Here is a 26,925-nt window from a genome sequence, read left to right as displayed (position 1 = left end):
GATCATAAGAAAAGGGGAAATTTGATAAGTCTTGATATGGTCATGATTGATGAAGATAATTTTTCTTTTAAATTGTATTTTCGATTATTAATAGAGGTTAGTTTTATATTTAATTTATTTTATTCATGATACCATCATTATGATTTTTTTTGGTTTCCCATCTCCTATTTTATATGCGTTAGTGTTTATGTGCTATTAATTAAAAATTGAAGTTGTGGCTGACACTCATAATTTTTCTTTATTTATGTCCTACATCTATTAAATTTTTACCCTCTACTTTCTTAAAGTATCATTCAGGCATTTTTTATGTTAAAACTGTGTTAGCTATTGTTAGTCATACCAATTATTGGGATATTATTTGCTAATAGACTTAGCTATAATTTTCAACTGAACTTTAAAAATATGAAATTTATATATCACAATAACGAATCTTGAAATTAAGGTATAACGAACAAATACTTTTTCTGTCTTTTTCTACTGTAACAATGAGTTTGAGCATGGTTTGTAAGAAAATAAAAAGGGTAGTGTAACATAGAGAGTTAAACTAGAGTAGAGGATAAGTAAATCCTTAATAAAATAAACACAACTTTATGAGACAATTTGAGTAATTAATGATAGTTTATTAACTTAAAGTAAAGACGATGTTGTCAACTATAATTGTTTTTTTTTTACCAAAAATGAAATAATTTGAATAGATGAAACTACTCAAAGTAGTAATTGTTGTAATAGAAAAAGAATGAGGAAATTATATAACAATTGTTTTGATAAATCTCATTACACAACAACAAAAAAATCAATAATGTTACAAAAAGATTTGCAAAAAGTAAAATAAACAATAACCCGTGCATCGCACGAGTTTCAAAACTATTGTCTTTTAAAGTAAAACCAAATTTAATTCAACTAATTGTGATAAAAAATTGACATTTGTTGCAGCATCAATTAACTTTCATTCAATAAAAGATTAAGGGGTCGTTTGGTTCGAACCATGAAATGGAAACGGAGTGGAATGGAGATAAGGGTGGAATGACAATGGAATCTGTTATTTTTAACATTTGTTTGTTTTAACTTAGGAATGAAATCATTTTTCTAACGACTCCCTTTCTCATATGTTTGGTTCATATTTTTTAATATTATCATAATACCCCAAAAATTATAACTTTCCAGAACACAATAATTTTCTACTGATATGGATGCAAAGGCACTTGTTATCCATGAAACTATTGACTTGATCATGGAAACTCTAGGGTTTAAAATCAAGAGTAAGAATCAAGTCTTGGCTTGTATGGTGACATGGAGCATGGAAGGAGGCGTGGGATGGAGTGAAGAGGAGTCCTAGTTCTGTTAGGATTACTTCTTGCTTGCTACATAGAATCCTAGTTCTGTTAGGATTGCTATGTTATTATATATCTAGTAGATAGATTTTATGTTTTTATAAGATAAACATGTGCTTGTACATGTTATCTTTAGGCGTGTGTTTTTTACTAATTAGATTAGGATAAGTTTATGTTTTCCTAGTAGAATTAGCATAGATCTTTTATGTTTTCCTAGTTGGTTTAGCATAGATCTTTTATCTTTTTCTAGTTGGGTTAGTATGGGTTGTACCCTATATATAGGGGCCGGATTTTCAATAATAACTAGTTTTAATTTTGCGATATATACATCTTCTTGATTGTTTGCTTGAGAGCTTAACAAATCAAACCATTAGTAATTCTTCAGGAGTGTTGAATTCTTAGTGTTAAACATCTTAAATTCAGGAGTGATTTTAAGAGTGTTTAGATTCTTTTATTCAAGTTTCAGGAGTGATCTTGAGTGAAGAAATATCCCTTAGTGTCGACTTTATACTTGTTCGAAGTTCTTGAAGTCTTTTCTTCAAGATTCATATTCATATTCATACTTGATTATTAGACTTCTTGGTTTAGTAATCACTAGAATTTTTTATTCATACTTGATTATTAGACTTCTTGGTTTAGTAATCACTAGAATTTTTTGCACGCGATGCGTGCTTGAATTTTTTTCGAAACAGAAACTCGATTTTCTTCGGCATAAGAGTCCAAATTTGAACATTAGACATATGAAGTATAATTGTTTTTAGTTGCAAAATTTGATTGGTTTAGTTTTTATCACTTAAGTCTCTCACCATTATTTTTGTCTTTTTTTTTTTACTTTTCAAAGTTAAATTCTATGAACAAAATAGAAATTTTATTGAATTTATTTATAATTTATAATATTATAATTTTTTAGTTGATTTTTGAATTAAGTATAATACTAACTTCTAAATTCTAAACACTATAAAAAAGTAAATAATTTTTTTCCTTGTCTAACTTCTAAATTCTGATTTCACTACAAACCTCTATTTTTATCATGACCCACCATTAATTGTGAATGGTTCTTGAGAATAGTGATTTGTAAGTAAATTTTTGTAAATGTTTTTGTATGTATTGACGTTCTAGGTTATTAGTTTTAGTTTGTATGTCAATTTTAAGTTTTAATAAAGTTTCCCGATTATTTGAGTGATTTGCGTGATTTTTATTACGTAAAATTCTCAATTGTATGAGTGATTTGTAAAGTTTCTTTTTTTAAGTGAGTTGTAAGTGAGTGTTGTAAATTAATTTTCGGTAGTTTTCTTTGAGAGCTGACTTTGATTTTGACATTCCTTTTGTAATTTAGAAAGGGAAGGGGGGCAAAATAGGCATTTCAAAAGAGGATACCATTGCTCCCCCCTTCCCTTATATAATAGAGATATCATCTACCCACATCAAAATAATTCAATCCCATTTCACGAGTCAAACAAAATCGATATATCCAAAATCAATTATACCATTTACATCCACAAATCAGAATTCAGAAAAGAGCAAAAAAAACCATTCAAAAATTAAAATATGAAAATAAAGAATTATATAATCAAGACTTACAAAATATTAATAAAAAGAATCAACCAAAATCAATCAATCGTCCAAAAACTACAAATCAACACCAAGATTCACGAATCTATTTCTCCAAAATCACAAAATGAAAACCAAAATCAAGACAATAACCAAGCAATTCTTCAGGTTCGATTATACAATAGTTATTTTCGAATTTGAATTATACTTCCTTTCCTGAAATTATGGTAAGAGATCTTTGCTTATCCTTGTAATTCCTTGTTTCGAAGCTTGATTTTTACTTTCTTTTTCAAGCATGCATGTAACAACAAACTTGAATTTTCGCCAATACCTTCGATTATACCACCGATTTGGACATCCGCCATTTTTTATTTGAGTGAAAGTGTTGAAATTTCAACAGAGAAATTCGATGAATTTTTGCAAATTGGAAAATCCTATTTTTTGGATTTGTTTTGAAGACATGGAGGAGAGAGAGAGGTGCGAACAGAGGAGACGAACGAAGGAGAGATAGGTGTGAACGGAGGAGAGTTAGTGAGGTGAAGTGTTTGAGGAAGGTAACAGATGTTGTTTCCTTTGGTGAGAGGAGGGTTTGAAATGAGTGGAATCAACATTGAGCTAGTAAGGGAGTGAAATAAGTTAGAAACCCAACCAAACATATTAAAAGGGAGTCCATTACCTCAATCCGTTTCCACGTCAAAAAAAACCTCCAACCAAGCATGCCCTAAAGAGTAAAGACTATCAATCTTGTATCTATCTCTATTCTATATGGGAAGAGGGGTAGGACACTAAATTATTAAAAACCTCATTTTACCCTCATTACATCTCTATTCTAAAATAAAAAAGGAAACTACCTAATTAATTTTAAAAATAAAATAAAAAATTACAAAAAAAAACTATCAACAATTCAAATATTCCTAATTTATAAAATATAATTAATAATTAATTTAATTTTCTACATTTCCTAAATAAAATATTAATTTTCTACTTTTTTTTTCACGCATCGCATACATATATAAAGACTAGTAATTCTATACCCCCAGTCCCAAAGACACAAAAACACGTCGGAAACAAAACTGCCATGATATAAGATGATAGACCAAAACCACCCGGTGTAGCACAGTAGCAGTTTCTCTCCCTTCCGCTCTTCTTACTTCTGAATATTATCCCAAAAAATCACTCCCCCTCATAAAAGTTTCCCGCCTTTTTTTATACTCCATTAACCAGGGGCGGATTTACTATGGGTTCACTGGGTTCAGGTGAACCCAGTGATTTTTGAAAAAAAATTGCCTGGTTTTTTTTTTAAATTAAAAATATTTTAGATATTAGATATATACTATATGCGTGCAAAATAAAACATGAAAGAAGCATGTGTCCCAGTGATTTTGTATCTTTGCACATATGCGCGGCCGCGGGACTAGAAGGTCTGGGGTTCGAAACTTAATACAACCTTTTTTTTTTTTTACCTTCCCATTTCTTTTCCCCACAAACCCAGCCAAAATTTTTCGTTTTTCTCCCAAACCCAAACCCTAACTAGTAACTCCCTAGAAAGTAGAAACGAGCCAAAGCCACGACTGACCAGCGACGCTGCGCCGGCCCACGGCCTTCCCCACCGCGACGGCGAACAAGCAGGCAGGCGGCAGCAATCTTTCCAGCCGTTTGAAAGGTAAACCCCAAACCCAGTTCTTCGATTTTAAATATGAATTTTACTATTTCAGATTTTAGTCTTTTACACATTAGATTAGATGATTAAAATATGTAATTGTAGTTATGTAATTTTGTTAATCATTTAAATGTTGATTGTTGTCTTGTTGAATAATGAATACTTGAATGAATGAATGTGGAATGTGGACTTTGGAGTTTGGATTGTGAAGTTGTTACTTGTTAGTATTACTTAGCACTTACTCAATATTCAATTACTCATAGAATGAATTTGTTGCTTTATGAATTTTAGATTTAAATGTTGAATGAATGAATGAATGTGGATTGTAGACTTTGGAGTTTGGATTGGGATTTGTGAATGTTGAATAAATTTTCAATGAATGATTGTGGATTGTGGATTGTGGATTGTGGATTGTGGATTGTGGATTGTGGATTGTGGATATTGTGGATTGTGGATTGTGGATTGTGGATTGTGGATTGTGGATTGTGGATTGTGGATTGTGGATTGTGGATTGTGGATTGTGGATTGTGGATTGTGGATTGTGGATTGTGGATTGTGGATTGTGGATTGTGGATGAATGAATGAGTAATGTGATTGAACTTTGTAGTGTCTAGACTCATGGAGTTGATTTTTCTTGCTTGTGTTATTGTGTGATTGTATTGTGACTATGAAGGGTTTATTGATGTAATGTAATGAATTAACATTCTATTTAGCTATTGTAGTTTGATATTTGAATTAATGTATTGAACTTTGATTGAATGAATGTATTTTTTTTACCGACTCCGAACCCATAGGGTTGGAATCCTGGATACGCCACTGCCATTAACCCTTTTCTTCCATTCTCTACCCTCGCTTAGTTTCTCACTCAAACTCTCAATTAAACCCAGGTTTAATTTATGCAGTTCCAATTTTGCTCTATTTTTTTTTTTTTTATAAGTTGATTATACTTTCATTTCTTCATTTCTAGTTATTATTGAATTTGTTTATGCCAATGTTCATGTTTTATATTTGCTTATAAAGGAAAGAGATTTTCAAATTGAAATGGCGCACTCGATTTCAGAAAAATCTTCTTCAATTTATGATAACCCAGAAAATAATCTTCAGGTAATCCCTCTTTTTTCTCTTTTTATTTAGTTTTTTCAAAGCGAAATCGGACTAATTGAAGCAAAATTCCAAATTGGGTAGCCTTTCTTTGTTCTTCATAGAGGGTGTTCTTCCTCCTCCGCCTCGTTGTCCCGCCCGAAATCAAGGAGGAAATTAAATGAAGAAGCTGTGAATGAATTTGATGATCATTATCTCAACAATTTAAGAATTAGTGCTTTCCATTCTGTGTGGTCCAACATTGAAAGCACCATTAAGGTATATATTCATTTTCCTTTTCAATGTTTTTGCTTCAATACCTTGCTAGAAAGTTGAAACTAATTGGAATTGGTTAGAATTCAAACACCTTACAATTTACATATTGTGAACAAGGAGCGTGTTACCACTAACAACTATGGTAATTCGAACCGAGGTATGGAAGGGTTTCAGGTAATGTGCAATTGTTAAGTTGTGCATAAGATAATTGGGGCCAATCAATTATTTATTTGCTTTATTAATCATTTTTGTAACCGGTTAGCTATTTACTAATATGGAGTAGAGAAAGTTGATAAAACCGTATTCTATGAGCCAAACCCTAATCTGAAGAGAGAATGAATTAATAATCATTGAGAACTAAATTGAACTAATTATATCGTAGATACACACAACTTTCGCATATATTTTCTTTTACATGGATATATTCTGAAATACAATGGTCTTCTAGTTTATGTAGAAGCATGCTTGAGGCTTATAGTCTATATTGTGATTGTCTTCTAGGCTCTGCTGAGGTTATTCTACTTAAGTGCTGTTGAGGCATGAGAAATGAGCCTTCCGGCGCATAATCAAATACATGTAGGCTCTAGCTTTTGTGTTTTCTGTAACAGAGGAGTCATAAGCCGATTTTTTTTTATAATTTATGGCTCTTGGAAAAGTATCCTTTTAATGGATAATCATATATCAATTGTGGAAATGTGTGTCTTGGTTTGCCTTGGCACTTGCAGCTTGCCTTTACCTCTTACATCATGCACTCATGCCTATTGCCTAGGATTAAGGATCCCCGTCTTAGTTTGCTTTATACATTTTAACTATTATGTTCTTCATTGTCTATTCACTCTAAGCTGCTTGAAATATGGAATTTCTTCACTATAACTTTTATACAGACACTTTTTGTAATATTCTATATTACCTTTCTTAAAGTGATCATGTCAAACTATATAAGATCCATTATGCATGGAAAACTAATATTTTCAATGCAGGGTGTCCTCAGAGATATTAATATAAGCATATTCAAAGATATAAATTCTTGGGTTCAGAATTCATTTAAAGCAGTCAGATCATGTGGGGAACCAGGCTTTGCTGAAGCCACTCAGCCATATCCTATAGCCCTCGCTGCCTCCTCGAAGCAGATCTTCACTGGGCTTGTCTATACTAGTAATACTTCATTTACAAGTCTCTATTCGTGCTTACATCATAATCCATATAGAAAATCAGCTTTCTTATACTTTTGGCATCCATTTGACGTTCTCATTCATCTCCGTATGAGTTATTGTAATACTTGATCAGTTAATTGTTCATTGGAAATATTGACGGATGGGTGTGGCATTTGAGAAAAAGTAGAGAAGTAAAATCTACTACAAGTAGATTGCATACCTTAATATGGGACATCCTATTTGTTAAATGTATGTTTTATCTATGGGATCGAGGGAATATGATATTCTCAAGAAACTATAGATGAGGACAATTTGAATGACTTTGTGGATCTTAGTGAGATTATCAAACATATTAATGTCTTTGTAACCTTATAGCTCTAAGCTGATTTAGCGAATAATGTGATCATTTATGTAGTTCTGTATTCACATGATAAAGCATATAATGTTGTTTGCAGAGAATATGGAGTTCGTTGATGATCAAATTACCTTTGAAGAACTTAGAAATCACTTGAAGTCTCGTGGCTGCCATGTAGCTAACATGTCTTCACTGGACTTCTCAGCTAAGAACGGGATTGGTGGTTGTTTGAGTTGTTTATTGAGAAAGTTTATGATGATGACCCTGGATGTAAGTCACTTTTAGCAAATCTTTACTGCAATTGCTTTTATTTTATTAACAATCTACATTAAGAGTCATCATGTGTTTATTGAGCAGGATGCTGACATGTCCATTCTAGCATCATGGTATTGTGGACAAAGTGAGTGTATGCCAGTGGTCATAATCATTGAAGATATGGAGAGATGTTGTGCTTCAGTCTTGTCTGATTTTATTCTGATGTTAAGGTATTTAAGCTGCCAATATATAAGAGTTTGATTTAATTTTTAAAAGTCAGATGAATATTTCTTTTACAGTTCTAAAACCCAATTGTAGCATAACATTTGCCTTCTGAGGCGCTGCTTACACGGACTTACTGTAAATAGCTTTATAGCAAATCAACCTTAACGAGGATTCATAAGGACCACCAAATGTGTTGCTTCTGCACTGCTGCTGTTGACAAGTGGCTACTATCAGTCCAGTCCAGATATTAATTCACTGCTACTTATTATAAATAACAGTGGACAAGCTATTGCTTTCTTCCTTTGTCTGGTGTAAGAGATGACTAGATGCTTCTCTTGCACTCTCTGGTATTCAGATAACCTCACATATTGCACCTCATTGGGTCTATGAGTCCTTACTTTTGTTTGTTTTCTTTGGCAGCAAATGGGTGGTTAAAATTCCAGTCATCTTGGTAATGGGAATTGCCACAACGCTTGATGCTCCAGGAAATATACTATCTTCAAATGCTCTGCTGTGTATCCGCACTAGTAAATTTATACTGGGATCTCCATTTCAAAGAATGGATGCTATTGTTGAAACTGTTCTTCTAAGGCCTTGTTCATGGTTCAATGTTGGCCACAAGGTGGCTCTTTTCATGAGAGACTATTTTCTGAAACATGATGGAACCTTGACTTCTTTTATAAGAGCTTTAAAGGTACAACAATATAGCAACGCAGCTTATTAAATGGAAGCTTCGAAGATTGTGCTCTTATTGATATTTATTTTCTCTCCTCTCCCAGATTGCTTGTATGCAGCATTTTTCTTCAGAGCCCCTAAGCTTCCTGCTGAAAGACTTGGGTGCTGAAGATGATTTTCAGGTGTGGGTTCCTACTCCCCCACCCCAATAAAGTATTACTTCATTTTACTGCAATTTTTATTATTATTCCAATCTTTTTGTGATGGAGTGTTGCCGTCTAGCTGCTCTAAATTATAGTAATATTACCCGTTATTATCTGTTCTGGCTTTGATTGACTAATTCTAATATAGAATGGACCTTGATATGGATAACTATCTTGTGAACCTCTTCTGTGACTGTTTTGATATACTAGCAAATTTCTGCTAAGTATCATACCTTTCCCAATTTCCTCAACAAATTGAATGAAGAAGTTTAGGCGAGTATCTTTCTGGCAAAGCAAGATAGTGTCATGCGTTGTCACTGCTGTAATTATTTAAATTTCCTCCCTTTTTTTTTTTTTATTAATCACTTCCTCAGAACATGTCCTTAAGCACACATACTAAAGCAATGGAAAAAGTAAATATTTTGAGAGGGAATAGTTGCTAAAAATGGGTATGCGGTGTTAACAGTAATCTTCCTTAAAAGGAAAATGTAGGATTAATAAACAACGGAGGAAGTATATAGTTTCTCCTTTCACCACTTTGTTTCCCTCTGTTTCAGAACAATAAAATATATTGTATTTTCATATGGTAAAAAATTGTTGACTATGGTTATTAACTTATCGTAGTATATACTACTATGATTCTTATTGAATTAATTCTTAACGGTACCTTGCTCTTTATATCTTCTTTTACTTTCTTTTCTGTTTGGGATTTCTCTGTTTTGTGATCAAGAATAATGGTCAATGTTAGTAATCTTTGACCTAAAAAATCATATGCATAAGACTCGTTATATTTAGGATGCAGCACCAGCTGCGGTACCTTGTAAAAGCACAAACTGCATGTTATTAGTAGAGTGTTTGTTGTGTATGTCTATACTCTACATGTGCAAAATGGACACGATTTAGCATCAACAACTGTTTGATGGTGGAGTTTCCTCATTGTTATATTAGTCGTGAAACCTTACACTTTTAGTTGAGTTCATCTGTAGGAAATCTGGAAGGAGAAGCATGTCGATATGCAGAACATGGTGTTGAAGCATTCTTCTCAACTTTGTTCTTGCGGAAGGTATGTAAGGATGCCTTTTTGTTAAAACTATTCTTTGTTGCTGATATATTTCGCTCTTGATACCAATTGAATTTGTTCATCTTTGTAAAGTGATAAAGATGGTGAACCCACCAGTGAAAACTTAGTCGATGCTATCAGAGAACTGAAGAGACTGCAGCGACGCTGGGCTACTGTGGTCCTGGTGAGCTGACAAAAGCTTCTTCTTTCTGTTTCCTTCTATTAGTTCCTTTTAGTGCTCAAGCTCAAAGTGATTTTAGATTTGTGCATTAATTTTTTTTCCGTTAAAGGCTATTGCACATAAAATTCTACACAAACATTTATGTGCACTTGATAATGTGGATTATAATTCGTCATTAATTTTAACAAGATATACTTTCCTAGTCCCTCCTTTGCAATTATTAATCCTATTTATTGTGCCTTATTGTTTGTCCTATCTCCTAACTATCAAAATTTTCTCTGTATTTGAATCACTGCTCTAGTTAATGCTGTTCTTATCGGATCTTTTCCACTTTCTTGATCTTTGAGAAAAGTCAACTAGGAAAAACATAATGAAAAGAGGGAACACTCAATTATGTCATTATTGGCCATAAAAAATGAAGCTAAAAGAAATAATGTCTATCATCTAAGATTCAGACATTTCCATTTTGATACTACTGATCTGGTTGGTGATCTTGCATGTATATAAATTAACGGATGAATCTAATTGCAGTGCCTACATGAAGCTGGAAATCCCTTAAATGTACAGCTGTTAGATTTGTATAGTGAGGCCCTTGATCCTGATATGCCTAAATCGAGTACTTCTTATGACCAAGGGACTTCTTCAAGGAATGGGTGTTTTTCTAGTCAAGATGGTGGCTCTTCCATACGAGCTTCCATTTTCAAAACAGTGCACAAGGTAAGGTAGGTGTCTTATCTTCTGCATAAAATTGATACTCTTTCTGATATACAAGATTTATGTATCATTAGCCTGTGCAACTTGATGATTGCTTCCTAAGAAATGAACCTCAAATATATTTAACTCATAGGTAAGTTTATACTAGCCTGTGCGGACTATCTCTCCTCGATTTTCAATGGTCCAGCTCCTTAACCTAGCAAGAGTGTTGTATCAAGCAGCCAGCAGGCAGAGTAAAGCTCACTCGTAGTTTTGTTAATGTTTTGTCATTTTATCTAAGTTGCTAAACATATCTGGACAGGTTGAGGCTTTAGTTGATATGTATTGCTGCCTCATCAATGGTTCCAGTTTTATAATGGATTTCAGATTTTGAATTTTGAAAATAAGACACTAACCTTCTACACTGCTAAACCAATCTCATGAACATGTCATGCTTTTGTTTTGGTATCTGTTAGATCTCAGCTCAATCTCACCACATGTGTTTACCTCACTATTTTCTGGATACCTTTCTCTCTCTAGCCTTATTTCTATTTATAGACTAGAGGTGTACATCATGTACCTGCTCACACCCAATTTTTACCCTTAAATATTCCCTGACATCACTAACAGTTACTGTAACAGACTTACAACAAACTAGAGATGATTACCAACTTGCCCCCCTTTTTTTACTGTTGACTTCTTGAATAAGTGAACCTGATAGGAGGAGGGCCTTGATTCCTTGCATTACCCTCCCCCCCAAACTGCCACCTTGTCCTTAAGGTGGAATTGAGGGACCTCTGAGAGAGAGCAGCCATATTTTCCCATGTGGCTTCAAAGTCCTGCAGTCCTTGGGACCCACTAAGAATTTCAGTGTACTGTGCCACCCCTGACCCGTAGCAGCTTCTTAGGAATAGTGTCCATAACCAAATCTTCAGTGAGAGCAATATGAATGGTTGGGGAAACATGAGCAGTACCTACTCACCGGGTGCACGTTAGAAGAGGGAGCAAGGACCAGCTTGTAAGCAACCTGTCCTATCCCTTGTATAACTTCAAAATGTCCATAGGAATGTGCAGCTAGTTTCTCATGAGGCCTCCTGTTAGGGAATGTTGTCTGTATGGTTGAAGCTTGAGGTGAACCCAATCTCCCACTTGAGACTCCACATCTTTATGTGAGAATTCTCCTGAGCTCTCATCCTTGTTGAGCCATAAGTAAATTCCCTTTTAAATCATCGAAGATGGCATCACTTTCTTGAAGCATCTCTTCCACTGAAGAAACTGGGGTGCAACCTTTCTGGAATTTGATGAGATGAGGGGTTTCCTTCCATACAAGGCTTTAAATGGTGTGCACCCACTTGAAACATGAAATGATGTGTTATACCGAAACTCAGCAGGGAAGCCAAGTTGCCCAAGATCTTGGCTGGCAGTGATAAAACACCTTAAATAAGTTTCCAAACTCTTGTTCACCACCTCTGTTTGCCCATCAGTTTGAGGGTGGTATGCTGTACTACTCTTCAGAGATGTTCCCTGCAACTTGAAAAGTTCCCTCCAGAATAAGCTAAGGAAGACCTTGTCCCTATCAGACACAATGGAAGTAGGACCCATGTAGCCTAGGAAATGTGCATATTTAGTCAAACGGTCCACCCCTACTAGCACAGTGTCTACCCCATGGTATTCAGGCAAACCCTCTATAAAATCCATAGATAAGTCTTCCAAACCAAGGCAGGGTTGCAGCTAGGGATGTTAACTAGCCGAACCGAGACCAAGCCTCCCAGGCTCGGATCGGCTTGAAAATGGGCAAAAGCCCAGCTCTTCGAAGCTCATCAAGCTCAAAAATCTCGGACCGGCTTGAGCTCGAGAAATTTGATTACGAGCTCGGCTCGAGCCTCGACTTAAGCTCGAGACTGCCGAATACAAGCTCGGCTCGACTCGAGCTCAATCCACTCCATATACAGTTAGGTATTTGGATTAGTATTTTATAGAGAACAAAAATTGTATGTCTCATTCTCCCACCAATGTGGGACTTTATGAATTAGCTTTTTACATTATATAAACAAAGGTCACATGTTGTTCCTTTTGTAAAGGGCATAGGTGTAATCTTTTGTTTCTCAACCAATGTGGAACAAGATCAAACCATAAGTATAATTAAGGTAGTAACATTTAATGGAGAAAAAAACTATCTTTTACACTATAAATCGATGTGGGACACTTAATATTTTACATAAAAATCCTTATTTAAAGAATTTTCGAGCATGTTCACGAGCTTTCAAGCCGAGCCAAGGCAGCTTAGGCTTGGCTCGTTAGCATACCGAGCCGAACTCGAGCTCGACTCAAGCCCTCTCGAGCAGGCTTGGCTCATCAACACCCCTAGTTGTAGCAACCCGGCAGGAAGGTGGACACTTTTTGCGTTTGGCATATGACACAAGAAGTCACATCTTTCCTCATCCCAAGCCAATTAAGCTCCCAACCTCTGATAGGTCTTGAACTCCCCGTTATGGAACCGCGAGATCTTATTACGAAATGCCATAATAAAAATCACATATTTCTCACCATGTTGTCCGTTCCGTAATGCGAACTCGCCGCTCAGAACGTTTTTATCCCCGTTTACATTGGCCAAAATTATTTTATGAATTAATCATATATCTGATGAACCAAAATATTCTAATAGATTTAATTATATTATGTTGTAGTAATGCTTCATAAGCTAAAACAATGCAAATAAGGTTAGAATATATTAATGTGAATTTTTTGAGAAAATTCACGCTGTGTCGGCCGCGATTCGTTCCATTCATCCATTACAAGCCGCTTCCGCAACAACGCAAGCGTTACCGTGATCGCAACCGCATCCGCGATTTTTTTTCTTTGGTTGTAGCTGCTTTAAAAGCAGCAATGGCTTCTGGGTTCTAGGGAAACCGATCCTTTTTCAGTTGATCAGTTAGAGAGAGAATTGGAAATAATGAAAGGAATAACAGATAATTTTAGTAACCGGATAGTTAAGTTGATTGATTAATTGGATGATTTATACAACCTTCTCACCATTTGAGAAGTGAGAGCTCTCCACATGTGTTTACCTCACTATTTTCTGGATACCTTTCTCTCTCTAGCCTTATTTCTATTTATAGACCAGAGGTGTACACACTTTACATCATGTACCTGCCCACACCCAATTTCTACCCTTGAATATTCCCTGACATCACTAACAGTAACTGTAACAGACTCACGACAAACTACAGAAAATTACAAACTCCCCCCTTCTTTGCCATTGCCTTCTTGAATAAGTGAACCTGATAGGAGGAGGGCCTTGAACATATATTTGTACTATAGTGCCTGCAGATGTTGAAGTTCTAGGAGTTTGGGGGTTTCAAAAGTACCTAGGAAAATAAGAGTAACAATTGAGATAGGAAATATAGTAAAGGTGTTTCATATGTGAACCTGTGAACGTGCTTTTCTGTAATTTTTTTTTTCCTTTTGAGGCTTTCAATACTGATTGAAGTATGGGGCTTATTGTTCTTACTTCTTAGTATAAGGGTATAGGTATTACGTTTACCTCCATTCTCTTCACCTGATGTGTGGCTTTTTTTTTTTTTTTTCTGTTTCTATTGTCGCTATCTTTTTCTTCTGTGGGGTTTATTTCTTGGGAAGAAAGCGTTCCTTCTAATCTTTGATTGTAAATGAGTGAGACTGCAAATGTCTGGAGTCTGGACCAAGCTGGTGCTATTTGTGAGATTTCCCTTTTTTTTTTATTGTTTTGCAGTCAAAATGTCGTAATTTTTATTAGCTAAAGGATATATTACATTATGTTTCAGTTAGACCCCCTTGTAATTCCGATGTTCAGAAACCCAAAAAATGCATTAGTATCTGTTTGCAGTAGTAGTTGTTTTATGTCAGTGTTGACTTGCATACATCTTGTCGTCCCAACTGCCTGTGGTGAAATACTGAGATCTATAGAATGTTGGTGGTAGTGTCATTGGCCATTGAAAGAGCTTGAACTATTGGAGGTCAAATGAAGCTTTTATATCTTAGAGACTCAAGAGCTTGACAAATTGAGTACTATAAGGCTTGAGTTCTATAGATGTTTTAGCAAAAGCAAGCTGTGATAAACTGATAATCCTTGTATCCCTCCTTAACAAGGGGTGTGTAAATGAAGTTACCATTCTAGTCTGTCATCCCTTATCCTGATACAAAGTGGATGAGAAGTGCAGTTGTTATCATAACAAGCTGAGAAGCTGATCTTACCTTGACACTGCTTGTTTGTAAGCGCATCTCTGTCTATCTACAGATCGTAAAAGCTAAGGGACTCTTAGAAGATTGTTAGATAACACCAGATTGTTCAAAGTTTGAAATGGTGGATGTGCAAGGATTCTATTGTTTTTAGTCTGTGAAACTATATATGGGTATTAAGTGACTTGAGTATTGGAGTTGGAGTAAATAGTTGGGCTTTTGCGAGCTCATTGAAGGTAGGTGGGCATTGGCAACTAGTTATGGAACCAATGGAGAGTGGACAGGTAAAGCTTTAAAAACTCCAATATGCTTGCAATAAATAATTGTTTTATAGACATTGGTATACCGTTCAAAATTTAATTTCTTGTTTATTTGAACCTCATCATATGTAGAAGTGATTTTTTCTACATTTAGTAACCAAAATCTAGTGATATTCAGTTGTTGCCAATAACTTGTATACAAATGGGTGTATTTGTAACTTGTAAGACGGGCAAGTCACCCATATCTCATAAGAGCCATCCTTTCCCCTTAAGCTGCCTCAAAAAAAATTACCCCAGTCTTAGCGTACAGCAGTACACCCCACCTTATGCAAGGCTTGCTTATCAAGAGTCATCCAGCCATGCCTGTACTAGGTCTGAATTTAATTATTCGAGTAATTACATGTATTAACGTACATAGTCTGTGTTCTAATTATGCCATGGAGATATTCATCAACTTGATTATGGATCTTTCTATTATTGGTATCTAAGTATGTGTTTGACCAGGGATCTTCCACCAGCAGCGCTGTCTGAACTGCTTAATAGCTGGGAGAGACATGCTGATGATGCATGTGAGGTATGATTTTGACTTATTATGGTATACTGGCAATTTATCATTGAAAATCTCATGGAAATTATATTGTTTGACAAACAAATCTTTGGTTGGCTCAGATTGCAAGTAACGTCTTATTCTGGTAGACTGGCAATTTATGATGGAAATTCTTATGGAAATTATATTCTTTGACATGCAAATGTTTTGGTTTGCTCAGATTGCAAGTAATGTTTTATTTTATAGACTGGAATTCTGTGATGGAAAATCTCATGGAAATTATATTGTTTATTTGTTTGAAACGCTAAAGTGTTGCTTGGCTTAGATTGCGTAATGTTATATTTTTCCCTTGACCTTGATGTGTCTCAGATGACACTCATTAAAAAAGTTGACAGCCAATAAGAACCATAAAGGAGAGAGATCATTTCAAAATAAGATTAGAAGAACTTGTGTAGTGTCATGTTTTAAACTCTCTTAATCTTCTCACTTATATATCTGAGCATCAGAAGCAAAGTGTCAAGTATATTTATGTTTCCTTGGTGTTTTTAAAATTCCTCCACTTAATTTGTTGCTAAATATCATTCCTTGGGTAATAGAAGACCTAAAATGCATTCTTGGCACAAATCTCAGAGATATGACTAAACCCATCAGATTGGAAAACCACTGGTCTCTTGCTCTTTTCCGTAATAGTTCTTGAATTGCTTTTCAAGCTGTAAGGGTTCCTGAATTGCCTTTTAAGCTCTAAGATACTGTGTTGCAAAACTCTGAACTCCTGTTTAGAATTCTAGTTCAGGAGATAGGAACTTTGATGGTAAAAGTGTCATTTAGGTCCACTAAAATCTGTTCTCAAAGTAAAGAAAAATCAATAATAAAGAGAACGAAAAGTAACTCAAGATCATCAAGTATGTGGATAATTTAAATATAGGAGTGACCAATAATTATATAAGATAGCTTTGAGTCTCTGCTTCTTAAATGTCTTTTGTATCCTTTTGACTTGTGTATGAAGTTCCTATGATGGATGCTTTATGTATGCTCTATATTTGCATATATATGCTCACTTGCTGAAATATTGTTCTGTATAATTATAGCTGATTTACCCTTTTCCATGCATCATTTTTCTTCTGTTAGATTTGCGATAAAGTCAAGGAGTTGCAAGTTTTGATGAATTCTGTGGATAGCAAGAGCTCAGGAAGTGATTTGGTGAATGTTTCCTTGTAATTTTCTGTCCTTCACCTTACTGTTGTTAAAAGATATGTCTGCTCATTCTGTTTTATGAACATCATAGCACCTTTGCTGAGTGACTCAATACTGTGATGGTTGGACTCATCACTTGACCCGACCTGACCCAGATGTGGACAAGTAATTCGGATTGTAACTAGGATGGAGAAAACAGACACTTCTCCTTAATTTGTTTCATCAGTTGAAGAGCAATAATATTCAATTTCATTTGAAAGTAAGGTTAGTTGTCAAGCTTTCTAGTGGCTTGACTCATTTCCAAACTATGCTAAGCAACTAAGATGACAATTCAAACTTTTTTTAAGGATTTAATCTCTCTACTCTCTATTTATAACAATTCTCCTCTTATCACACTTTCCTCCGACTCTCTTCCTTTATCCCAAAGCTACCTAATAATGCAATACCAATATTACCCCCTCCCAATAGTCCAGTTCATTACAAGTGTGAGTATACAATTGGACTCCAGTACCCACAAATGACAAACAGTTCCTGGAGGGAAAATTGAAAACTATGGTTATATATGTGGAATGGATTAAATTAATGCCATAACCTTAATATTGATTACACCTCATTTACTTATAAAGTAGATAGTTTTAATATTATGACTCCTACACTAGGAAACTAAGCACATAATAGAGGGGAAAAGGGAGGAGAGAGAATTGGGGGGGGGGGATGGTTGAATGCAATTAAGACGATGCACCGAAGAACATGTAGCTCTTTGTGCACCCTCTATCAGATGGCACATTAGTATACAATATGTAAGTTAGTCGTTTTACTTAATAAAATAAATCGCCAGAACATCATCAGCAAGATCCAAAATAAATCGCCAGAACATCATCAGCAAGATCCTGTAACTAACGGTAAAAAAGAATGAAGAATCCTGGCTCCCTAAACTCATGCAAGTTAGTATACTGGAATGACGGTTAGCTAAGTAGTTTTTTTAGAGATTCCATTAGAAAAGGATCTTTTTCAATCCTAGACTATGTAAATTTTTAGAAAGATATTTTTAGATGGTCAACTTAGTTTCACCAGGAAAACCAGTTCATACTTCCCCTCAAATATATATATATATATATAGAAGTGAGTTCGTATGAGAATGCATACTTACATGAGAAATGAGAATGAATTTTACGCGCTATAACTCTTATGAATAAGTGATGTAACTCCAAAATAAAGAATATTAGAAAAAAAAATTCAATTTTTTTTTTTTTTGGGCTCAATGTTTTTGAGGGGGGTATAACTCTAATGAACAAGTAACTCTAATCCAATGGTGTGGTTGAGATTCATTTTCATTTCTCATGTAAGGAGCATTCTCATGTGATATATATATATATATATATATATATATATATATATTATATATATATATATATAATATATATATATATATATATATATATATATATATATGCATACTCTTGGAGAATTTTAGAGAGACATAAAAATTTCATTTCGGAAATACATGTGCAATGACTAATTGTGATCATTTTCGAGAGTAAAACAACTATTCATTAAACAAAAATTATATGATTGTTTCAATTATTTATATGTAAATGATGTTCCTTTTTGTTCTTTTTTCATGTTTCACATGAGGTAGATGATGATGTTTCTTATTATTTTCTGTATGTTCTTTTTTTATTTTGTGTGCTTTTCTTTTTACATGTTCTTTTTTATTTGTTTTTTACATGTTTTTTTATTTTTATTTTGAATTGTGTGCTCTTTTGTCTAAGAAGTATGATATTTTGATTATAACTATATGTGATCTAACTATATCTCTTCTTTTTTTTCACAACCTTGATTGGTGATAACACATTCTTTGGTTTTTAATTATGTGTTCATTTTACCTAGAAGGTATGTTCTTCTTCTACTATATGTTCCTTAAAAAAACATGGTATGAATATAAAACAAATATGTCATGAAATTAACACAAACATGACATGAAATTAAAAGAATATCCAATGTATAAGGAACTATAAAAAAAAAATTGAAAAAGAGCATTATTTCTTAATAAGAACATGACATCTAATCGTAAAGAACATGACATGAAACAAAACCGAACATTTTTGAAATCCAAAATCAACACTATTGTGAAAAAAAATAACACAGAGTGAAATTTTATAAAACATGGCATGAAATTAAAAAGAACATCCAATGTGTAAAAACAATACAAAATAAAAAAGAAAAAGAACTTTTCGTTTTAATAAGAACGTTGCTTTAGGGAGAGTCACCAACGTTTTGAAAATAAATATAAGTAAAAAAATTAGAAGTTGCAATTTTGATTGTATCTTCTTCTATGGTTCTTCTTTGTAATGACCCATGTTCTTTCAAAAATAGAATAGAACTTTTTTTGAAGTATGTTCTTTTTACCTTTAAAGGGTGCTCATTAAATTTAAATTGTATATTTTTTCACTATAACCTATGTTTTTCAATGAATATAGATTAGACATGTTCTTTGATTTTAAACCATGTGTTCTTTTGGTTGTTCTTCCATTCGATTTTTCGAGTTCTTTTTCTCCATCCATAACTTCTCAATTATTATGTGAAAATTTAAATTGCATGTTTTTTCTTATGACAATTTAGATCAATTGCTTCTCAATATCTTTGTGTGAAAAGAAAAGTTGAATTCAGCACTTGGGTGTGAAAAGCAAACGGTTTTAGACTTTTAGTTGATCAATGGATAAAAGCAAATAAAATTCTTCAAATCTTGAGAGTATGTGGACTTGTGGAGATATAAAATAAAGTGAAAAAAGACCAACCTAAAATAAACAAAAAGAAAATATAAAATGAAGAATATACTATCAGAGAAAGCAGCTTGATGCAATTTAGAGAGTAGAAAGGTTAACACTAATATTTTGTAACCTAGTTTGATAATAATCTTTTCCTTAATTAGAGGATATTGGGTTAGTATTTTTAATTTCTTTCTTCTTTTTTAGTGTAGTGTGTATTTATTATGATAGGTATTGTATTCAGTTTTTTTCATCATTTTCAGTCAGTTGCAATTTGCACATGTTCTTTTTCTGTTTAGAGGAGGTTCCTTTCATTTAATTTTCATTGCTTCTCATGCGTTTTGTTTTGAGAGGGATGTCATTATGACCCATGTGCACATAGCACACTATGCACTCGGGTCCATAGTCCACAACTTGATGGTTGACTCCAGTATGGCACTTAAATAGTCTCTGTTATATACGTAATTTGTCCTCAATACCTAATTTTGTTATTTATATCACTTCCTATTTTCTTCTCTAAGCATTAATAGTAATCGTTTTCCTGCTGGTGAAGACAACACCTCTACATCTTAATAGTGTGAAAACTAGGTATAATATGAGGAACATGTCAATGTGCTGAATGTAGGCATCTTCGAGGTGCTAAATTTTCGTAGTTTATTGTAACTACTTCCTCCGTTTCTTTTTACTCGCTACACTTTCCATTATGGGAAGTTTCACATTACTTGCTACTTCTTTTTTGGGCAATAAACTCTCTCTATCTCTCTCCTCCCACATGGGTCCCTTTCTTTTACTCTCTACCTCTCTCTTCTCCAAAAATTGCCTAGGAGTCCGTGAAATGAGAAGTGTAGCGAGTAAAAAGAAACGGAGGAAGTATCATGCTTTTGCTGAGCAGTTGCTCATGGTTTATTATATTGTTTAGGTTGCTGTCTACATTTAGTCATTTTCATTTCAGGATGATGCTTTTGAAGGCAATAGCACATCAGAGTAGAATACTGTGCTGAAACAATTATGCTTTTCATTATTTTGAGTGATTAATTTCCATTAGAAAATGTTTTTCAGGAGGTTTTCTTCCCGAGGGACAGATGCACCTAAAGATCCAAAAGTATTGAATGAAAAGCTGTTGCATTGATTGAATGGATGCTTCGGTAATGTCATCATCCCTTTGCTAGACCATTGATACTTGTCCTGAGGTTAATTTTTTTTTTTCAGCAATCGCCTACCTCTATTAGGGAATCCCTAACGTAACTCTCTCCTCACTAGATTCTAAGCTTTTTCTGGTCCAGGATGGTTCTGCGTCATTTTACCTCAGTTCCATATAACAGCTACTGGCTAGTCGTGCACAAACAGTCATAAACCTTCCGTAGCATACTACTGTCTCTGGCGATCTTGCCTGATATAGTGTTGCACCAAAATAGACATGTCATCTTTATCCGTTCTGATCCTGTAAACCATGATTGTGGCGGTTCCAGAAGTTGACCCACGTGGGTTTGGAGTGTATTTGGTGATAGAATGGTGTCTGTCTCTTTTTTTTTTGAGATGTGGATATTATTTATCGAGAATAAATTTACAATTAGTAATTACTTCCTCTCTTTCACAATATGTGCAACCATTTCACTTTCACAATATGTGCAACTATTTCACTTTCACAATATGTGCAATCATTTCACTTTCACGCTTGCCAATGCACATCTTTGACCCGTAAATCTCTAATTATCAATTAGTTAAAATATATAAAGTTGATATTCAAAAATACATATTGAGATTAATCAAGATCTTAGTTAATAACATCTTTATTTTATACTTCCTCCATTTCTTTTTAAGTGACACACTTCTGTTTCTTTATAAGTGACACATTTCTCACAAAAGCCCTCACTTAAAAGGAGAAGTGTATCACTTAAAAGAAACGGAGGAAGTATATCATAAAAGAGGTATAGTCAAAGTCCAATAGATAAATAATGCAAAAGTCAAACGGTTGCAAGTATAAGAGATGGAAGAGGTATATTTTATGTAGCAGGCGACAAGGAATATATTATGTTATCGGGGTAACTATGAAGCAGAGTTGGAGTTAATTATTTTGCTAGTAAGGATTCATGATGTGTAGCTATAAATATAGAGGGGGTGAGAGAAAACATTCAGATAGTTAAGAAAAGAAAACACATTGTGAGAGCACCACAATCCTCTCGGATGAATTGTGGGATGTAATTTATTTATCACACTGGTTAATCAAGACAATATTCTATCTTGGCTACTAATTGTTTGTTTGATTCAATTTGCTTAAAATACCTGAGTTCATAGCAGCCTCAGGCCCTCGTATATGCTTTTCTATTTTTTGGTTTCATTTCGGTAAATTTGTTGCGTTTGAAGAAATAGGATCTTAATTTCGGTTACATGTTTACACTCTATTTGTATTGCTTTTTGATATTTTTAAACTACCGGTTCATAGGAATGTGCAGTATGACTAATTAAGAGATAAATTAATTCTATATTGAAAGTTAATTACTTTCTCTATTTGTCTCATACTTAAATGGTAAGAGATACCAAAAGATCAGGTTGATGGGCTATACCACTTGCAGCTCTTACCACCACAAGTTATTTTTGTGCAATTTTCCCACCTTGATTTGTCTACAGCTTCTAAATCACCACTTAATCACGTTTTCCGTTAATTTTTTCGTCTACCCCCCAGATAAGCACGATTTCCCCCTTTCACCACCTTCATTCACTACTTCACTTGTAACATTGATGACTCTTCACTTTTCCACCATTTTCTTTGTTCTTCAATCTCAGATTCCTTCTTTCTCTTTCATCATCATCAACCTTTGTTACTGTCTTTGACATTCTCTCTCCATATCAGTTCCAACCAGACATTGGATCCCAAAACTTGCCAGCATCAAATCTTCATCTTCTACCTGGGTTATCATCTGTCCAGGTTTTGCAAAATGCTATAGGAATCCCACACACACATTTTCTCTTTTGAAGGGGACAAGAGTGGATTAGTCTTCTTCCCAATTGCCTACAAACAAAAACATTGGAACCCGATTTCAAAAGACTTCAATTGAAAAATTCCCAAATCTGTGCCAGCAATCAACCAGATTCTATCTCAATTGCAAATGTTTATTAATTCACATTGAAAAAAAATCCTAAATTGCGAAAAGCAACTCAATTCGTACCTTCAAATTTAATTCTTTCCTTGCAACTCCATCAAGCAGCTCCAAGTCTACCTATTGAAAACCTCAAATCAATGCAATCTGATTTGTAAACCCTAAAATTTGGATGCAAATGTGTGTTTGTTGAGTTTATATAGGCAAAGGAGGGAAAATCGTGGTTATTTGGCAAATAGCCGTTGAATTAACAAAGGGTATAATGGTCCATAGGAAAAATTTGATGGAAAACATGATTTGGTGGTAAGTTTATAAATTTTGGACAAATCAAGGTGGGAAAATTGCGCAAAAATAACTTGTGGCAATCGCCAAAAAATCCTAATCTGATTGAGTGAAATCGTGCAGAGAGATTGTCCGTTCCTTAAACTAGAAAGTAAGAAATGAGCCTAAAAAAGGGAAAGGCAAAAAAAAAGGGATAGGGAGAAAACAAAAGTTCAGTGAGGAGTTGATCCCATTACCTATGTGGTGGGTGACTCTATAGGTTATCCTACCACTGAACCAAGCGTTTCATTCTGCTTGTTTATATTTTTTTTCCCCCAGGTTTTTTGTGGGTTCAGCTGAATCCACTGAACTTCGCTAGATCCCCCCCCCCCAGTGAGGAGTTGATCCCATTACCTATGTGGTGGGTGACTCTATAGGTTATCCTACCACTGAGCCAAGCGTTTCATTCTGCTTTAATATGATGCTGCTTGTTTATATATTTTTTTCCCCAGGTTTTTTGTGGGTTCAACTGAATCCACTAAACACTACTATTCTTCATCACTAGTTAGATTTGTTTTGTCAGGGTATGACAATTTATCCAGATACATAACCTTTATTCTTGATATCCATACATGGGTGTTCACCTGTCTTGGTTTGTAGTGATGTCAAACTTGGCAAACTTAGCTGTCAATAAGCTTCTATCTTTTGTTGATTAAATTTTCCCTCAGTCTCACTTGCTCGTAAATTTCATCAGGGTCATCTGTATGCCAGATGATGAACTAGTTTATATTTGATAGGTTTTGATATATGCCTATACTGACAGTCATTGGGTTAATGTTTTCTGCCCAGAGATCAGATGAAGCCCATTGAGTCTTTGCCCTTTCACGAAATCTTGTGCTTTAAGAAGGTTGACAAGCTTCAAACAGTAAGTCTTTTCTTGACCTTTTAGCCCTGGAGGCTTTTTATAGTTGTAGGTTCTCATAGAGGAAGATTGGTTCTGTATACCGATGATGAAAAAAGAAGTTTGGGTTTTTGCTAGTTGATGAGATCTTGCAGTCTATATCCCACCAAAGCTCGTAACATTATGTTTGCTTGAGACCATTGTTCATTTGTCTTGAACTATGACTTATAAAGTTTCTAGCTCATATACCTGAAGGCGAATGACTTCAGGGATGAAATCTTTAGCATCTCTTATGGACTCCTTTTGCACTGAATCATAGGATTAGCTTTTGTGTGGTTGAGTAGATGTGATTTGTCTTTTCCTGGGGCAACAGTTTTATCTTTTTGTAGACAAAATCTGGATTAGTGGCTATGGAATGTCTGTAAATGATTCTTCTTTGTATACATTCCTTATTGTGGTTGTCGGAGCTTGACAATTTTCATCTGTGTTAGGCCTTACTGGGTGATCCTAGAAAAAGAATTCAAGCTGATCTGCTGGAGGTCCGTAAATATTTGCGCTGCGGCTGCTGCAGTAGTAGAGAAAGTAGATTGTTGCCATCTCTCCATGACACTTCAATTTTGTAAGTAGTTGCTAACATCTCCTGTGCAGTAGTGGAAATTAAGCTGTTGTATACTTGTATCTGTCTCATTTTTGTACTTGTGTAATATTTTGCTCTCATCTAATTCCTTCGGTTTCCAATTTCTTAAAAGTAGCCTTTGTAGCTGCAGGCTGCAGCTAGTCTACTTCTACTTTTAGTAAAAGTATTGTCTCATCTCTACCGGATTTCCTTTGCTACTACTTTTCTTTTCATTTTTCTCTAAAAATAAAGGATGTTTTGGTTAATAAGACAACAACCTGCTGCTTATCTGAGCTAAGGCACTGACTGATCTGTACAACATGGAACTTCAAAATCCTCTAGTGGTAGGATGTTCGTTGGGAGGAGTTTTAGTTGTTTTTTCTGCAAGACTATACTATATATTGGGTCAAGTTACGATTGGTGGTGGCTGCTTCAGTGAGAGAACTCCAACAGAACTTCAGTTTTCTTCTTATATTAATTAACATATACCAATTTAAAATTGTGAAGTTGGTATTCAAATTATTCAGAAGATATATTATGTGATATTTTTGTACTATTACTTGATTTGCAATTTCTCTTGTCCAGGTATATTCTGGCTCAAGAGCATGGTGATATCATTAATGTTCACGATTGGTTCCAATCTTTCAAGGCCATTCTCGTAAATCCATCTATCAAAGCTAGGAGTAAGTCAAAGCATTCTTCAACACCTAAGAAAAAGAAAAATACTGAACATTCGGATAGCTACAGTGCAGCGGCAATTCAGTATCCTTTATCATTATTAATAGTATTTCTGTCTCTTTGTCATTCTTATGTTGTCAATGTGCACTTATAGAATCATAGGACTATGGATTTGCTTATTTATTAGAGATTTCATGGCCATGTCTCTACTTGTAGCATGGTATGGCTTTTTTAATTTATATTTCTGTTTAGCTTCAATCATCTTTTACTACTAACCCCAAGAGATGATAAAGCATAGGGCAAATATTTTACCTTTTGGGTTCATGCCAATTGCTGCTTATTCATGATTCTAATCATGCTTTCTTGCACTGGGAATCGTCCCATAAGTTCAGAATCTTTTTGGCTTTGATATCCTTAATCTTGTTTTTGAAAGAGCACGTTTCTGCAAGGGAGTTTCAGAGCTCCAGGTTACTGGACTACTTCGAATGCCTACGAAAAGGCGCCCAGACTTTGTGCAGAGAGTGGCCTTTGGACTGTAACAAGTCATAATTATTACTCATGCCTGAAATTGCATCTATGCCATGAATTCCAGACTTTTAGAAAGCTATTCCCCTACTTTTGTTTTCTGTACACTTTAATCATCCTGCACTTATCCTATTTTAATTTCCATCGCAGCCTGCAGAATTATCGGTGCTTGCATGTTGTACTTTGTAGATCAAAACAGAGAGAGATGTGAAGAAGACCTTGTCACTACTAAAATCACATTATCACGGACCATGTTGGTTCAGCTTATGTAAGCTTCATATCAAGACGTGTGCATATGATATTTTACGCTTTAGAATTGGTTCCGCTGCCCATTTCCTGGTGGGCAATAGAAGTACTTTGTAACGTAGAAGTATACGGTTTCTTAATTTTAATGAATTGTCATAAGCACGTCATTAGTTAATACTTCAAGTTTTCCAGTATCTATCGGGATATAAATTTGAAGAAGTTTCATAACAGTTCTACTTTATACATAGCTCTTTTCAACACCTGCTGGCTTAGAGCAACCCATTAATGTTCTGTGCAAGACAGTATGAATAAGCTAACCTTTGAGATATAATTGAATGAAAAAAACTCATGAATGTGTGCTACATAGGATGCTTGGCAAGGCATCACCCCGTCCTTGCTGATAATTCATGAAAGTTTGGTTTGTAAAATTTTGTTGGCTATACACTAACAATATTCAAGGTGCTCATGAAAGGAGTAAAAATCTTAAATGAATCTGGAGTGTGCTCGTGTCCTCGTAATTTGAAGTAAGTTGGTACAATGCTAAACTTTCGTACCAATTTTAGATTTGGTATCAAATTTACTTGTACTTTGGTAGCATATTAGAAGTTTTTGGTACCAAGTCTGAATTTGGTACCAAATTGACTCATAATTTTGTTACCCCCTCGTTTCTTTGTATTGATAATGATACTCTCTCCCAATATAGATAGGGGTAAAAATCCATGATTGTCCTACCAAATCTACACCTAGGGTGCCAGTACAAGGAGAGGGGTGAGGATTGAGGAGAAAATACATTTTTGCTCTTTGTGAAAAGGGAGGGGGGAGTTAGTAAGATTATTTTAATAGATTTGCTATGTACTTCCAATTTACTACTTATACCCCGAAATACAAGATATACTTCGTGATTCTTTCTTACA

At 34.6% G+C, this 26,925-nt stretch overlaps 1 protein-coding gene across 1 annotated transcript; it reads left to right on the top strand.

Annotated features, from left to right (window-relative positions):
- Positions 1-4,291: 4,291 nt before the first annotated feature.
- On the top strand, positions 4,292-26,241 carry LOC104906174 (origin of replication complex subunit 3). Its single transcript, XM_057392517.1, is given in 19 exon segments — positions 4,292-4,545; positions 5,563-5,646; positions 5,728-5,901; positions 6,879-7,053; positions 7,508-7,677; positions 7,765-7,892; positions 8,308-8,581; positions 8,667-8,744; positions 9,752-9,828; positions 9,919-10,009; positions 10,538-10,728; positions 15,682-15,751; positions 16,853-16,938; positions 20,746-20,795; positions 20,798-20,831; positions 23,895-23,970; positions 24,438-24,565; positions 25,148-25,324; positions 25,674-26,241. Coding segments are annotated over 18 exon segments (2,148 nt in total). The 5' UTR covers positions 4,292-4,545; positions 5,563-5,583; the 3' UTR covers positions 25,780-26,241.
- The last annotated feature ends 684 nt before the right edge of the window (positions 26,242-26,925 follow it).

This window comes from Beta vulgaris, chromosome 2, assembly GCF_026745355.1.
Source record: "Beta vulgaris subsp. vulgaris cultivar EL10 chromosome 2, EL10.2, whole genome shotgun sequence".
In the NCBI taxonomy this organism is placed as follows: Eukaryota; Viridiplantae; Streptophyta; class Magnoliopsida; order Caryophyllales; family Amaranthaceae; genus Beta; species Beta vulgaris.
The sequence above is the reverse complement of the archived record's forward strand: the minus strand, read 5'-3'. Positions and strand labels throughout refer to the sequence as shown.